Here is a 17,533-nt window from a genome sequence, read left to right on the forward strand (position 1 = left end):
ATACATTTCTTGATAGCTACTAAATATACCATTCTCAGAGCGTGGAAATCACTGGATACCCTTAATAATACTTATGCTGTTAGAGACCCTAACTCTTGAATCAAGTACGCTAGCCTGTGTTTATTTTTCCCTCTTTATTATTATTAATATTATTAATAATAATAATAATATTATTATTATTATTAGTAGTAGTATTATTAATATTAAACAGGTTTTTTAAAGCCCCAACATATTACGCAGCACTGTACAATAAATAGGGGGTGCAAATGACAGAAGAATACAGACAGTGATACAGGAGGAGAGGACCCTGCCCGGAAAAGCTTACAATCTAATAGGTGGGGGAATTTACACACAATAGGATGGGAGATAAGTAGTGATGGGAAGTAGTGATGGTTTCAAAAGACAGAAAAAGATGGGCAGGCAAGTTTGAAAAAATGGGTTTTTAATGCTCTTTTAAATGAGCAGAAAGTAGGAGCAAGCTAAATAGGACAAGGAAGACCATTCCAGAGAGTTGGGGCAGCTCTGGAAATATCTTGTACCCGTGCGTGTGATGAGGTTATTAGTGAGGAAGTCATTAGTAGGTCATTGGAGGAGCGGAGAGAGCGGCTGGGGGAGTATTTTTTTTACCAGGTCAGAAATGTAAGTGGGACAAGAACTGTGTAGGGATTTGAAGGCAAAGCACATGAGCTTGAATTTGATTCTAAGGTGATATGGAAACCAGTGTGGAGATCTGCAAAGAGATGCAGCGGAAGAGGAGCGGTGGGAAGGATGGATGAGACTGGATGCAGCATTCATAATAGATTGTAAAGAGAGAATCGGGTTAGTGGAATACCAGAGAGGAAGAGGTTACAGTAGTCCAGACAAGAGATAAGAGCATGTACACAGATAGGAAGCAAACCAAGAGAGAGAGCAGTGTCACTGATACCAATAAAGTGCATGATTTGTATTAGAAGGGGGTGATCAACAGTGCCAAAGCAGAGTAAAGATCAAGGAGAAGGAGCAGGGAAAAGTTGTCTTGAGACTTAGCTCTGATGAGGTCATTGGCCACTTTAGTACAGGCTGTTTCAGTGGAATGGGCAGCTCTAAAACCAGAGTGGAGAGGGTAAAGGAGAGAGTTGGTGCTCAGGTAATCAGTGAGTCTTTTGTAGACAAGACGTTCAAGAAGTTTGGAGACATATGGGAGAAGGGAGATAGGATGGTAGTTCGAGGGTAGGGAGGGGTCTAGTGAGGTGTTCTTCAGGATAGGAAGAATTATGGCATGTTTGAAAGCAGAGGGGTAATTACCAGTAGAAAGGGAGAGGTTGAATAGTTTGGTTAGGGCAGGGGCCAGGGTGAAGGAATGGGCACAGAGTAGATTAGAGGGAATTGGATCAGGGGACAGGTAGTAGATGGAGATGATGAGAGAAGAGACTGCATCCACAGTAACAGGGCTAAGGGAGGCCAGTGATTTACAGGTGGAATGGGTGGGTATGGTTGAAGGTGGCTCAGTGAGCAGAGACATCATGTCTGTTTTGTCTTTTATCTCTAAAGTAGGTGGCTATGTCTTGGGCAGAGAAGGATGTTGTGGGGGGGAGCAGGTGTGGGGTTTAGGAGTCAATTGTTGAGTAGAGGTTGCGTGGGTTGGAAGCTTGAGAGAAAATGACAGCAGAGAAATAATTTTGCTTGGTGACAGTGAGCTCAGTGTTAAAGCTTTGTAGCTTGGCTTTGTAGTCCATGAAGTCAGCACTAAGGCCAGATTTTCTCCACTTGCGCTCAGCTGCACAAAGAGTCTTTTGTAACTGTTTGGTGTGATTGTTGTGCCAGGGTCGGGGGTTGGCAGAAGGTGGCAGGGGCAACTTTATCCAAAGCCAAGGAAAGAGAGTGGTTTAACAAGGTTGCAGGTTCATCTGGACAGGTGATTTTGGAGAGAGCGGGGGTTAGGAATGCAAGGCAGTTTGAGAAGAGGTTGTGGTCAAGGTTACGGATATCTCTCCATTGGCCATTGACCAGGTCTGGGGTGTGGTAAAGGGGGGCAGGAGTTTGATAGGTTGAAGGTGATAAGGTTGTAATCAGAAAGGGGAAATGGTGAGTTGTCAAGGAGGGTAAGGTTGCAGGGTTTTCAAAATACCAGGTATAAAGTGTGTCCAGCTATTTGTGTGGGGCCATTGATGTGCTCTTAGTTTGCCACTTATACTTGATTGCTTACCTCTTACCCTTTGTAACTTTAAAAATTTCAATACAATTATTAGAAAGTAACATGGCATTATGAGTGGAAGATAGATGGTATTGAAGGACCACACCCTGTTCATAGAAGGTTGTTCTAATTTAAAGTAGATGACCTCCTGTAAAAAAAAATTTACCAAGTGACTTCGTTTTTGTATGGATGTTGGATGTTTTTGCACTTCCAGCTTACATACAGGATCACTATATTACTCCATAGTATGAGGGGCCTAGATTTTTGAGTAAATCCTGGTGTATCTCCTATGGATAGAAATGATTAATTGGAATGCAACAAAACATCTTCAACATTAATTGAGCAAATTGAGTTGAATATCACTAACTACTAGATTGTAGACATACAATGAACTAGATAAATAAGAAACTTCACTGACACATCATTTAAAAAAATAAAAACTGAATTTTTACTGTCAGGATTCAGTAAGGGTTCAAACAATTAGACTTCAAAACAGTCCCATCAGTTTCTTTCTTACTATGACAAAATTCTCTATTATGATATAACTGCATATTATTATTGAGTCAGATTCCCATTTTTGTAAGTTCATTAGGAACCTTGTTCTAAATTGATTTTTTTATAATTGTTCTAAACTGTTCCACCAAAACTTGAATGATTTTTAAACACTTCAAAATGTTTTAGATATAGTTTACTATAAGTGTTTCATTATTTGATTTGGTTGTGTTTGAGATTGACTTTTATTAGATCCCCCCCCCCCCCCCCCTCCCTGGGCACCCCTAGAAGGATCAGTAAGCCCATGACATTTGCCATTCAGTGTTCACATATAGATTGGGTGGTTTCACATCACATAGGCATTTTTTACATGCTTCAGCTGCAGTGGTTAGGACAGTTGCAGTTAAATGGTTGAAGAAGCCAGTTTTATAAGCAAGTTTCCCCACAAGACAAGGAAGTCCAGATCGCAGGGCAGGTCAAAGGACAGCAAGAGGACAGCAAGAGGTCAAGCACAAAACTCCATTATGGAACAATCCAGAGTTCTCCCCTGGCAGAGATCTCAAAAAATTTCAATGGTGGATCGATCGAGGCTATCTTCAAATTAAGGATGTCATTGATGTACGAGATGTGCTTGGTTTCGAGTATTTGGTTAGCAAGAAGGACGTTCCGAAGTAATATTTCAGTTATCGCCAAATTAAATCGTTTGTATGTTCAAAAATCAGACAGGCCCCCTAACCCCTACGGTCTACTGCTTTGAAAGTTCCTGTAAATCTATTGCCTACACCAAAGGCCAAATATCCATCATTTATGTTGTGCTGGTGACCCCACCACATAAATTGAAATATATGGAGGCATGGGAACGCAATCTGGGATTTGTTTGCTCTCAAGCAGATCGGTGTAACGTGGCTAGCTCCCTATCCAAAATTTTGCTTAACTCATCAATAGAAGCGAATTATAAAGTAATTCTTCGATGGTACCTGGTTCCTGATAGGACTGCGAAATGTCACCCTTCCGCCTCCCCTATGTGTTTCAGAGGTTGTGATGCTAGAGGCACCATGGTCCACATGTGGTGGTCCTGTCCCATTGCCCAGGGTTTCTGGTCTAAAGTTTTCATGCCAATTTCCAGAGTCTCTAATAGATCTATTCAATGTACTCCGGAATGTGCCCTTTTTAGCAAATGTGATGAGAGAGCCCCTAAACACTTCTTGAAACTGATTAATCTCATTCTGTTGGCAGCCCGCATCACTTTGGCTAGAGCCTGGAAATCCCAGGTGATTCTATTTGAGCCCTTGTTCTCAAAATTGGATTGGATCATGGTTAACGATAGGCTCACACACACTATCAATGATTCCCTGGAAAAATTTGATGCAATTTGGGACCCGTAGAAAAAAATACTTATCACTGAAAGAATGATCCCATGGCTCCATCTAGTGACTGTTATTATATGAGTCTGCCACCTTCCCTTCCTGTTGAGTTTCAATTGTTTAATTGATGTTTTCTATAAGATTGTCTGTAAAATGATTGTCTTCAATCACGAAAAATTGATTAATGTCTTGTTTATTTGAAAAAAACTTAATAAAAACATTGAAATATAAAAAAAAGTAGTAACTGGGGTGATACTTGGGTAATTGTCCACCAGACACTGTACCCAAGGGCTAGGGGCAAGTCACTTGTTAGGTGACATAAGCAGGATAAGACACAGTTGACCCTCCGCCAGACGTAGTATAGAAGGACCAAAAGTGAAAGACAGCAGACTTGACAAGTGTAATATTTAATGACAGACCATTTTAAAACTAGCCTTTCCAACCAGGACTCAGGGCAGTGTTGATTTTGTAGGGTGGGGAAAGCAGCACAGTGTTGCTGGAAGCTGTGCAGTGAGCACACTTTTCCATGTACACAAACAAAGCCACTAGAGGCTTAGCAGGTGGGAAGCAGCATGTACACAGCAAGGCCAGTAAGTGCTGATAGTAAGTTAAAACTTCCACATATTTAGGTATTCATACTATTATAATTTAAATGTTACCTCATTAATGAACATCCAACAAAAATTGAAAACATGATAAAATGTATTTTGATAATTTGGAAAATTACTCTGATCAGATTGAAGTTTATGCCTCTTTTCATATACCATAGGACATGCACAGGTGTAAAAACTCCTAATATATTCTACCGAAATAAAATTTAGTTTGGTACCCCGAAACGTCTATATGTATGTTAGAAACACTACAACAGCAAATGGCGCCATGTAGTTTTTTTTCTAAATCCTCAAAAATTTTGTTGTGCAAGATTTTTTTTGTGCAATAAAGGCATGGAATCAGGTCAATAAAATTGGACCAAGCCTCAGACTAAGTGGGACTTTTTTTTATATAAGTTCAAGGCTTGAATCTAAATGGATATATATGATTAAACACAATTGCACCCAAAAGGCAAACTTTTTCTTTAAATTTATTATAATCCACCCCAGTATTCTTGTTGTTTTATTAAGCTACTTATTAAGCAACCGAAGTTAACTGCCTATAAAGGGTTAATTGTGTGAGATATTAGACTGTACACACCAGATGTTAGGATCTTTGGGATTTGAGCTTCAAGCCATTTTGTTTTATTACTTCTGTTACTCTAAATAGATGGATTGACTTGTGCTTGAATAAGATGCATACATTGAAAACTATAAATCTAAAGCTCTGTACAGATGTCGGATATCTGTAACTGAAAACAATCTTTTGTGATCATTTCCAGTGACAGTAGAGTGAACAAGCACTTAAAATACAGAGAAGGGAGGGAAAGACAAGCGAGCTGTACATTGGTCATCCATGTTCAGTCAAAGACTGCTGTACAAATGCTAGCCTGCCATTTTTGCCTGTGATCACAACCATTCATTTCTGGAAACAATTATGTAGCATGTGTACATATTATGCCATATGTAATCCATTGTCCTTCAATGCAAACATTTTACGCTGCTGTCAATTTTTTAAAACCTATGGTCAAGTCTTCACGCCCTTCATACAAACCCGCATGGCAAGCAAGGGATAGGCTCTAAAGCTCTATAGAGCTTGGTCTCCTTGGCTGGACTACTTATTGCCAATTGAATTACAAGGTTTTGTTGCATTGATGAAATTTGGATTGTGACTTGACCATCAACTTGCAAAGCATAATGGTTTTATTACCTCAATCTACTCTGTGCTCCATATTAGAGTTTGTTCCAAATGTGTTCGTCATTAATGCCTGTATTTATTATGGAGTATATGAACTTCTCTGTTGCCTTGCTGCAAAGTGTTTTGATTTTTTATGTATTCACAAATCTATTAATGTTAATGCACTCCTATACAATTAAATGTTATACATGCATACATACTATACTTGGATCTAATCACAGGGTTGGGGCAGCATTATGGGTTGCAGTTTGAGTATCTGTGTTTTTTAATTGTAGCTATCAATCTCTGAAAGCACAAACTGAACTCAAACTAATCCTGGAGGTGTGAAGAATAGCAGATAACTAAGATATGCAACAGATAACAGATAACTAAGCTGGCCCAATACCTACCAATATTAAAACTCACAACATGGCATGCGCTGATCTGCCAAAACATTAAAACTACTGATGGGTGAGGTAAATAACTGCTATTTTTTCATAATGGCACTCATGGGCTGGCATAAGGGTCTGAGTGACTTTGACAAGGTTGCAAAGGGGGAACTACACAGTATTTTGCAGGTGTTTTCAATGTTTTGTCTGTTCTGTGTACATTGCTTTTGAATAAGTCTTGACCTCCTTGGGCATTTTGAATGCTGTAATGTTAGTTTTTTTTAGAAAACAGATGTAGTGCCCATCTTCTGACTTTATTCACCTAGTTGAGCTAGCATTTGTGGAGTAAAAAATTTACTTCAAGAAGTAGTCAGAGGCTTCCAAAATATTTTTCTAATAATCATGTTGTACAAAGAAATGTAATAATTTGTATTGCTTATGTGACCTTGTAGCATTTTATTACAACATCTACAACATCAACATTACAACATTTACCTCAAAATTCTGTAAGTCTTCTCTCTGTCAACTTAAAAACGCTTGCTTCTGCACTAGGTGAAGTTCATCATCATCTTCAGAAATATGAAGTTGAATATTTGCAATTTGCTTTTCGTTGGATGAACAACCTGCTAATGAGGGAACTCCCTTTAAGATGCACTATACGGCTTTGGGACACTTATCAGGTATTTCATTTAATTTACAAAATATATGATGCAAGGAGTAGTCTGACTAAAGGCAGAAATTCCTGGTTAATAGGCTGTTACCATTAGTTTACTACTACGTACTACTACTGACTCGTTTTCCTTGCACTTTTCTCGTAGCAGCTAGCATATCTTTTTCTGCTTATCCCAACTAGTTCTTGTTAAAGTATATTATACTAACATTTGCAGGTAATATTAAAATATTTGCCTGTTCAGACACTTTGGGGCTAGAATGCACATATGAACGGCAGATGAGAGTAGTGCTCGGCTGTATTATCATATCAACGGTTTATTGGTGCACATTCCAACAGATTCTATATGAAAGTACCTTAAAATTTAACAAAAAAAAAAAAGGGTATTTGGCCAGTTTTACCTTGTTTTACTTCATGCTACTGTAAAGCAACCCACAAGGTATAAACCTATTAAATAATCCTTTAAATGCAATTAGCACATAAGGCAAATTTTAATAAATTCTGTGATTCAACTATCTCCACTTCTCTTGTGAGCAGCTTGTTCTCATATTTTTCTAAAATGAAACATATGGGTGTACTTTGCCTTCTTCTAGCTAATACTTTTAGTACTTCTGCAATAAATGTAATATAAGTGCATTTGCCAACCTAATGTGTCCATGGCTTATAGTTTCTGGGTGTGCTGTGCCAAGTAAGAGATGCTAGGCAATTTGGTACATTTTCTTTTAGGTTTCAATTGTTAAAATGTTGATAAATGGCACCTCACAATTTTGAACTTTTTTTTGCATGTAATGCTTGTGACTGATGTTTGCTGAATAGGCTCCTGTTTTACTCTGACATACTTTTTACAGTTTGGTTTACTGTTGCTTTACAGAACTCCTCTGTATTTTGGGCTTGGTCTTATCGCAGTCTCCCTCCTATTTTCTGTGCTGGTTGCTCTATGCCTCTTACCCCCGTTTTTTTTTTTTTTTTGGTATGTTTGTTCTGCGTGTCTGCTCACAACCAAAATACAAGCTTGCATCTACTTCCTGTCCAAGATAAGTGTAAAATAGCTGAACTGCTGAGCTACAGCTGTGTTTTGATTACATTCTAATGGATCAGGTGTATTAGAATGAGTACTAATACACCTGATCCATTAGAATGTAATCAAAACACAGGTGTAAATACAAATGTAAAATAAAATCTATAACTAATATAAAAATTCATACACACACAACAGGTAAAATAGGTATTGAACACATCAATATTTTTCTCAGTAAATATTTTTTTCATGGAATTTTATGAATGTGAAATTTACAATAAATGTTGGAAACAACCCAAGTAATCCACACTTTTAAAGAAACAAATCAAGTCCATAAATTATGTGTAATAAAGTGCATGGCACAGGAAATAAGTATTGAACACACTGGCTGAAATATATTTAGTTTTTGGTAAAAAAAAAAAGCCTTTGTTGGTAATGATAGCTTCAAAACACCTCCTGTATAAAGAAACTAGTCTCATCCATTTCTCAGGTGTGATTTTGGCCCATTCCTCCACACAAATGGTCTTCAAATTTTGAGCGTTCCTAGGCGCTTCTCTATGAACTTTGATCTTCAGTTCTTTCCATAGATTTTTAATTGGATTAAAGTCAAATAATTGACTGTGCCATTCTAGCAGCTTCATTTACTTTCTTTGAAACTAATTGAGGGTTTCCTTGGCTGTGTGTTTGGAATCATCATCCACCCTTTTTTCATCTTTAGCATCCTGGTAGATGGCAGCAGATTTTTTATCAAGAATGTCACGGTTCATTTCTTCATTCATTCTTCCTTCAGTTACACAATAGGAGGGGGTATATAGAATGGTCAGTAAGTAGTGAGGATTTTAGGAAAGAAGGAAGAAGACAGGTAGGCAAGTTTCATTGAGTCTAGGCAGCTCTAGAAAAGTGATGGCGCCGTGCATGTGATGAGGTTATGAGTGAGGAAGTCATTAGTAGGTCATTGGAGGAGCGAAGAGAAGCGTCATGGGGTGTATTTTTCTATAAGGTCCAAAAGGTAAGTTGGACTAGAGCTGTGGAGGGCTTTGAAGGCCAAGCACAGGAGCTTGATTTTGATTCGAAGGTGAAATGGAAGCCAATGAAGAGAATTAAAAAAGAGACAGAAGAAAAGGAGTGGTGGGAAGGATGGATAGGTTTGGCTACAGCATTCATAATAGATGGTGGGGGCGAGAATCGGGTTAGTGGAATACCAGAGAAAAGGTGTTTACATAGTCCAGACAAAAGATAAGAGCATGTACAAGGAGTTTGGGGATCTCCGTGGACAGGTAGGGGTGGATTTTAGGGTAAAGGAGAGGGCAGAATCGAAGGCAACACCAAGAAAATGTGCCTGAGGGGAGGGACAAATAACAGTGTTATTAACAGTTAGAAATATGGCCAGGGGAGATATGAAATGTGAGTGGGGATATTGAGAAAGAAATCAGAAACCTGTCAGCCAGCTCATCATTGCAGCATGAAACCTTGTACAGGACTGAGGGAGACAGGTACACCAAAGGAGGATATGAGACAACAGAGTGAGTAGGTGTACAGAGAAAAGTGAACTGGTCCAATTACCATTGAAAGAAGCAGTCAGACAGGAAGCAAACCAAGACAGAGCAGTGTCACTGATACCAATGAAGTTCATGATTTGGGTTAGAAGAGGGGTGATCAACCGTGTCAAAAGCAGAGGAAACATCTGGGAGAAGGAGGGAAAAGTTGCCTTGAGACTTAGCTCTGGTCTGAGGTCTTTGGCCTCTTTAGTAAGGGCTATTTTGGTGAAATGGGCAGCCTGAAAACCAGACTGGAGTGGGTCAAGTAGATAGTTGGTGTTCAGATAATCAGTGAGTCTTTTATAGAGGCGCTCAAGAAGTTTGAAAGCATATGGGAGAAAGGAAATAGGATGATAGCTAGAAAGTAGGGAGGGGTCTAGTTGTTCTTCGGGATTAGAAGAATAATGGCATGTTTGAAAATGGAGGGGTAGATACCGGTAGAAAGAGAGAGATTACTTACTGTTTTCTTTGAAACAACTGTACCTGCTAATACCAGATCTTTCTGAAGCTCTCCGCAAGTGATCCTTGGCTCTTGGACAACACTTCTGATTATTCTTTTGACTCCTCTGTCATCAGTATGTTTTTCAATAATAAGGTTGCAAAGGTCATGAGGGAGATCTTTGTTTTTATCAACCATGGGATGCTTCTTGTAAGATTTCTTGGTAATGATAAACCTTTTCATAGGCCGTCGATTAGGACTAAACCAGATGATAATAATTTACACCAATAAGGGCTTGTCAATAGCCCCATTGAAAATATATTTATATATATTACACATAAGCATACATGTGCTTTTAGCTCTGTGTTCGATGTCCTAGAAAAACTATCCCTTGTCCAACATGCTTGACATTTACTAAGCTGTTGAATTATCCCTTAAGAAATTGTATAAAAACACAAAGCAGACCTATTTACATCCCCACTTGACATGGACCCAGTTGTATCCTGTTGATGTTCAGCCAACATTTGAGTTGGACAGGCATATGCAGTACATTCTGGATTGCAATTGTATGAACACTGTTTCCTATATGTTTTTGGCACAAGCAACAACAGCAAGCACATGCTGGGTTTGTTCAGTTAAAAAAAAGGCATTCAATATTGCTTTCTTACATTTTGGAAAGAGATACTAATATTAACGCATTAACGTTTCCTTTATTGAAATCTATCCTTTGTGTTTTAGGATGACAACTTTCTGTCCCTGTTTCTTATTGTATTGTTCTCCTACGTTGTCACCCTAAAACTCCAACTTCTGAACAAGACTACAAGAGACTGTTTCTATACACGTTATACAGTCATGTTCTGCTTTAGTTTACTCAGGAAAGCTGCCCTGTGAAATGCCATGTAGTCATCACTGGAGTGCATGTGTTTGGACAGAAAGTGGTTTAAAAATTCTAAAAATTTTTTAAAAAACTATTTTATTTTAAATAATTTTGCACACATTATTTATAGAAACTAATTGTCTTTCATATAGGATTTACATTCTATGCTTTTAATACTTCCTACAAACACACTGAACTCTAAGATAAGGTCTTTTCTTATCCAATCCCCCCCTCCCCAAGCACATCTTATTTATTTTACTGATAAAGCAATCTGCAGAAATCTAAGCTTTTATTGTCGGTAATGTCACAACTCCCTACCTGGTCTATTTGATCCACAGGCAGTGAATACTGTCACTGTCCCTGTATCTAGAAAGCTTGTATCTGTGCTGACACCCCCCAAATTTGCTTTTGCTTACACCGTCCTTTAAAAAAAAAATGGAGGAGGTGGGTGGTCATTTGTAGTTAGAAAATGCAAATATTTATAGCACATATGTGTAAATGAATCCACAACTACACTAGAGACAAACTTTATTCAGTATTGCATGCACAGTATCAAGTGGCCTTTGACATGTGGCTTGGTGAAGGGCACACTTCTCCACAGTGTACCACCACCATTTTGGAAAGTTTGGGACTAGAAATATTTACAGTTCTGCTACACATAAGCACTCTCAGGCAGGTCATCTTCACAGGAAAACAGCAGTGTCAAGTGGCTAAATGCATAACTCCATCTGCTTCTACAAAGATGGAAGAAAACTGACTGATCATACTTTACACTAATAAAACTGGGGTCAGGTGGTGTTATACTGATTGAATGGTAAGGGAAGTGATCATATAGCACTTGTTCAGTTGCTCGTCTGCCTTCCTCTAAAGGAAGATGAAAGATGTAGGAAAAAAGTGTTGATAGGAGTTTTGCAAATCTGCAAAGCAAACACTACAACTTTTTTTTCTAAATTCTGTTGGCATTCCACTAGTTCATGTACACTGTGCCTGCACAACTCCACCCCATTCTTGCTTCCCTATCGTGCAACCCACCAAATATAGGCATTCAATGCCATCATCAGACTGCTCCCCCATGTCTCAAATTCAAATACCTCCTGAATTTGGCATCAGGCTTTTCATTGTATTACATATACTCCTCCCTGCCCCGCCTTACCCCCCTTCCCCCCCCCCCCCCCCCCGATCATTACCCTAAGAGTGATTTGTACTGGGACAAGGCACCAGACAAAGTACCTGATTTATTAAAGCTTTTGAGACTCAAGAAAATACGCTTTCATCTGTGAACCTTGGTGATCCAGCAAAGCAAGCGGTTAGCAAATGTTTTCTATCCTGGACAAGATCCATTCCGGGTTTGCTGGATCATCCAGGTTCACTGATGAAAGTGTATCTCCTCAAGTCTTGGGGATCTTTAATAAATTATGCCCAAAGTCTCATTTGCAGTTTAGAACATATATACTGAAAAATATTATTCAGCACTTTCAAGAAATAGCCCATTATTTTGCACATTATATTCACCAGTATAATAGTAAGTTAGTATGGAGTTGTCATTTTCAAAAAAGTGCAATCCGTTGACACATTTTCTACATGAGTGCTACATGCAGGCTCTGACCTGCAACCTTCAGACATAACTTTAAACATATAAAGTTTATAGTGGTCTCCGTACAGAATCAGCTACAGGGCTTACATGGTGTAGGGAAACTGTTTCAGATGTTATTACTGTTTCAGCTGTCTCAAGATCACTGTCGATATCTTTACTTGGAAACACATTACTGTAGGTTTGCAGGTGATTAGCATTTGACTTGTCTGTATCCCCTGCCAACTGGAGATTGTAGATTTCTGATTGGTTTCTCCTGGTTGCCCCTAGTAACAGCATCTTTGTTTTGCTGCTTTGACAACACAGTCACTTTCTTTAATTGCCATTTTCTTGCATCTTTTCGTGCAGGAAATAATACCTGCTCTGGGGCAAAAACTGGATGTTGCAATTAAGCTGGGTGTAGTCAGGGTCTTTAAACTGCATACTCCTTTGCAGGGAGACTTGCACCCACTAGGCTCAGCAGTGCTACCTGCAACCTGCAGTGTCCCTTTCACTGCATAGATTAGGTTCCTTGCCTCAGCATAGGCCAGCACACGATGGTCTTCCAAAAGTCTGTTGGTGTAACTTTTGCAGAGCTGCAGTGTTTAAAATGGCCTCCATATTAGCAAATAGGAAAAAAAATGTGCACTGTCCTTGGCAACACAAGCAAGCAAGCAAGCAAAGACACTTCTACAACCATTGCCATTATAGAGTCTACTTATTAAAAAAAAAAAGTAACTCTTACGTGCTCTTGCTCCTTAAGCGGTCCTGCCCACATCTGAGCACCAAATGTGAGGTATTAGCTTTAAACACGCTTACTGCATAGAGGTATTTTCAGATTTCAGGGCACTTTGCACACTTTTATTTGCAAAAAGTCCAATACAAAGCAAAAAACCAGGGTTTTTTCTCACGAGATCAGTGTCATCACAGCATGACGAAAAAAAACAAAACAAAAATTTAGCTTATTGGTGGTTAGGAGATGCTCATCTGTCCGGTGTGCTGTCCGCCATCGCAGTATAAAACACTGTTTATTCTGTCCATGCTATCGTTTGCAGCAGCTAGGAGAACTAAGATAGCAACAGTCCCTGCTTCCCTAGTCAAGCAGCCTGATGTATTTTTTGGCATCCCCAGCATCCATTGCTGTGGGATGCTCTAGGCTGTACACAACTGAAGGGGGATTCTAGAGGCTGATCGGCTCCTGACACAGTCCTGCAATGCTATTGGCTGCTGGGACTTTAAAGCCTCTCTGCTCCCAGTCACCAGTGCCTGTTGTAGCAAATGGCTGGGCTACTCTGTGCTGAAGTGTGTTTTCGGCTGATTTACTCTTGCTAACCTTGCCTGTTCCTGACCTATCGTTTGTATGCAGCCTGGACCAACCTTTTGCCTTTGACCCCGACTCTGCTTGTGTTTTTCTCTTGTGTACTTCGTTTGGTGGACAGATATTCTGTGTATGAACTCTGCTCTGTATTCTGGACTTGGGTCTGTTGGAGTCTTGGTACTGCTCTATCTGTGGGCTCCTGGCTTGCTGCCAGCCCATTCCAGGACACCATTCCTTGCATAGTAATTCTTGGGGGCAACCGAGTGCTGGGAGACTCAACCAGTTTCCCGAAGTTGAGCGTGGGCTTGCTAGGTGAAGACTGCAGTGTTAGATTGGGGGACTGGTGTCTGGTGAGGACTGGTGCTGACCAGGGCCTTACACTATCTCTCTATTGGTCCCACAGATGTCAGCTTTGGGAGACCTTCTGGGCACTCTCAGCATACAGGCTGCACAAAGCCTGTTCACCTGAGCCACCTGGTCTCAGACTGCAACCTCCCCTGTCTCAAATATAGGTGCTTTTTTTATCAGCCAGGTGGTTTAACCTCAATTTCTACCATGGAAAAGGGGAGGAGTGTCAGGCCCACCCATTCCTTCCAGAACACTCTGGTGTACTATAACAAAAACAAAAAAATGCTGCCACCCGAGGGGCAAATTCAATGACAATTCACAGATGGGCAGAGTTTTTGATGTCACAAAATCAAATCACAAAATGTTCTGATGATGCCATAGTAATGACAAGTGTACCCCACTCACCTCTATATTTGGTTTCTTACAGCACTGTTCTAGAGAAATTGTGGTTCAAGTATTGGAAGTGGACAGATATGTGTATTAGGGCAGCACATTGTTATGGGCAGAGTTTTTTATGTTCCGACTATGCCATAGTGATGACATTTTAGGGGTTGTTAGCCACAAGTGTCCCCCACTTTCACCTTTAATTTACCTAATCCCCCCCCCCCATTCCAGAGAAATTGGGGTCCAGACCTCAAAACAAACAGTAATGTGTAGCAGGGCAGTTCGTTTTGATGGGCAGAGTTTTCTATGTTGCCCACTTGCACCTGCATTTTTGGTTTCGTACACCTCCGCATTCTAGAGAAATTGGAGTTCAAAGTATGGAAGTGGACAGGTTAATGTAGTATGACAGGTATAGTTTTGTGAAATGTAGATTATAAATATAACCCCCGCCCCCCGCACTCCAATGCTCTGTGCTATGTAAGTGGCCCAGGGGGTCCCTATTTGCATGTAAATTTCAGGGTCCTAGACGCAGTTGCTTTTGAAACAGCATCCCCAATTTTACATTGTCACTAGTTTTTGAAATTTTGACCCCCATGTCTTTTGTCTGTTTTTTTTTAAAGATGGTTAGATGAAATTTGGAGTTCTAATAGCTATATTGGTCCTCTGTGCATCCTGAAAGTGTCAAGTTGTTACAGCATACAATTTAGGATATAAATGTTTGAACACAGTAAATTGATAGGTTGCAGAAAATAAAAAGCAACATTACACACACACACACCTACACACTGTGTTGCTGCTGATGTTGTACATGCCCCCTGGATTTGCAATGGCAGCTTTTTTTGAGAGACTGCCTGCACGTCTTTTTAAAACCAGCACACTTCTAGCAGCCACTCCAGGGATACCTTTATTATCAGGACTCTAACTGTCCTTAAGACCTAATTTTACTTGTCTTAAACACCTACGCAATGATGTAATGCTCTCAATATATCCCCTGATAAAACCTATCAGCGAAACGTGTCAGGATTTAGACAGTTGCATACATGTTGGAAACAATTTAGCTGTTCTTGTATAGCTACTTGGCACTACCTCCCAGAAGGATTAAACTATGATGTGCCCATCTATGCTGAATGTAACCTGCAGTATTGCAATATATGGTAATTTGATTCTTTGAACCCACTATTGTGGGATGTTCTGTATCATTGCGTGACTTCTAAATATATATTTGAGTTTTTTTCCAAAAAAACAAGGCTTTTCTGTCCTTCTTACCATGATTGGACTGGCCCCTCCATATTGTCAATTTTGTTGGTCTGGAACCAAGACATTGCTCGTTTACTGGTGTGTTTTGGGTCGTTGTCTTGTTGAAACAACCCTTTCAAGAGCATTTCCTCTGCATAAGGCAACAACATCTTTTTTGTATTTTGAATTATTTAAACTGATCCATGATCTGCGTATGCGATAAATAGTAGGAGAAACATCCCCATATCTTGATGCTTGAACCACTATGCTTCACTGTTTTCACAGTGAACTCTGGCTAGAATTCAGTGTTTGGAAGTTGTCTGACATCATTTTCTTCTGCACTTCCCAATATGTTTTGACCTCTCTAATCAATTGTTTATTCAAATTATGCTGTTCTTCTGAACCATGTCTGGAACAACGTGTTTTAATCTGATTTTCAGAGTGAAATGCACTATAACTATTATATACATTTGCTGCCTTAAAAAAGGGCCAAAATTTACACCTGTTTTTTCACAGAATGAAAGGCAACACTAATTATACTGGACACTGCTATTATCTCGAACAGCCTAATATTCCCTTTATTTACTTTCTGTAAAGGAATAACTCAAAATTGATATAGTTACATGTTTTGATAGAATTTTATGATGGAATAGAATCTGCAGTGTTCTCAATGCATTTGTGTGTATTGAAATAAAAGCTATTATGGATTTTGAGCTTTATTCATTTTTTTCTAAAACACACCGCTATTATTCTGAGCACAACTGTATAAACTTTGTTTTGTGACATTATCAAAAATGATATAGGCCCACTGTAAGAATTACTATATATTATGCGTAAGAGGGGGCCAAAAGTGCAAAACGTAGCTAGTGGAATAGAAGTAGTTTGAGTTTCTTATAAACAAGACACTTTTTTTGAAGTGTTTTATATGCAACATATTCTTTCATAATTTTAGCGGGTGAAGGCTTGGAGGTCCAACAACACTGACTCCGAAAAACTTGATTACCTAAGTACCAGCATACATTAGGCCTTTTTTAAAAGCAACACCAGCCGTTAAAAATATTATACTTGAATAAAAGCACAACAAAAATGTTCCTTTTCAATAAGAGAACCTTTGGCCTCATAAACTAATTTTGTCCAGAAATTACTTCTACCGGACATTTTCAACAACTTCTCACCAGTGCCTGACATTGATTTAGTGAAAGTTGATTGATTTAGTGAAAATGTCAAAAGCTGTAATTTCCAATAGAAGAAGATACAATGTGGTAACTCCAGTTCATCCTCTCCAATTCTCTTACCTCTCTGTAAAACTTAACAGTGCTGTGTGTACAGCATTTGTTCAATTGTCAATGGAAATAATCACAAAAGATTTCCAGCAACCTAAATTTGATATCTGTGCATACATTAACAGAGGAAGGAATCACCCCACACTAAAATTAGTGTATTATATTCATAGAACACAAGAATATTAAAGGATAAAAAAACACATGCTTGCAAATTCCCAAAAAAACAAACTGTTAAATAATGGAAGTAAGTTACATATTTAATAACTTCGCAGCTTATCACTTTAGCGTTAAACCTAAATGATGGCTATGGCTAAATGAATATTCTACTTTTCTTGTGCATGAGCATACCCAATATGTGCAGTGTAATAGATGTTAATACACATACCTTCCTCCTATATGTGTAAAAATAAACATTCTTTTATGTTTATAACATTTTTTTATTATGTTTACGCTGATAAGTGAATAATCTAAATTGATGTGCAATATGGAACTTTTTCTTTGACTAAAACATTCCTGTAAAGAAATGAAGACTAATCAATGTTATCTCTTTTTGTACAGGGTGACTAGTCTAATTTTAATCCCCCTCCTCGTAGTTTGTATGCTAATATGTAACAAGGATGGGGCCTCGATTTTTCTTCCAGGTATGAGAAGTAGCAAACACAGGGCT

The 17,533-nt window shown here is 39.0% G+C and overlaps 1 protein-coding gene across 1 annotated transcript in view; it reads left to right on the forward strand.

The window, feature by feature from the left end:
* LOC140330872 (TBC1 domain family member 22B-like) overlaps positions 1–17,533 on the forward strand; it is a 96,035-nt gene that overhangs the window by 76,293 nt on the left and 2,209 nt on the right. Inside the window, 1 exon segment of the mRNA XM_072411446.1 lies at positions 6,738–6,865. Within this exon segment, the coding sequence (XP_072267547.1) occupies positions 6,738–6,865 (128 nt within the window).

The sequence above is a fragment of the Pyxicephalus adspersus genome, chromosome 1 (assembly GCF_032062135.1).
Source record: "Pyxicephalus adspersus chromosome 1, UCB_Pads_2.0, whole genome shotgun sequence".
In the NCBI taxonomy this organism is placed as follows: domain Eukaryota; kingdom Metazoa; phylum Chordata; class Amphibia; order Anura; family Pyxicephalidae; genus Pyxicephalus; species Pyxicephalus adspersus.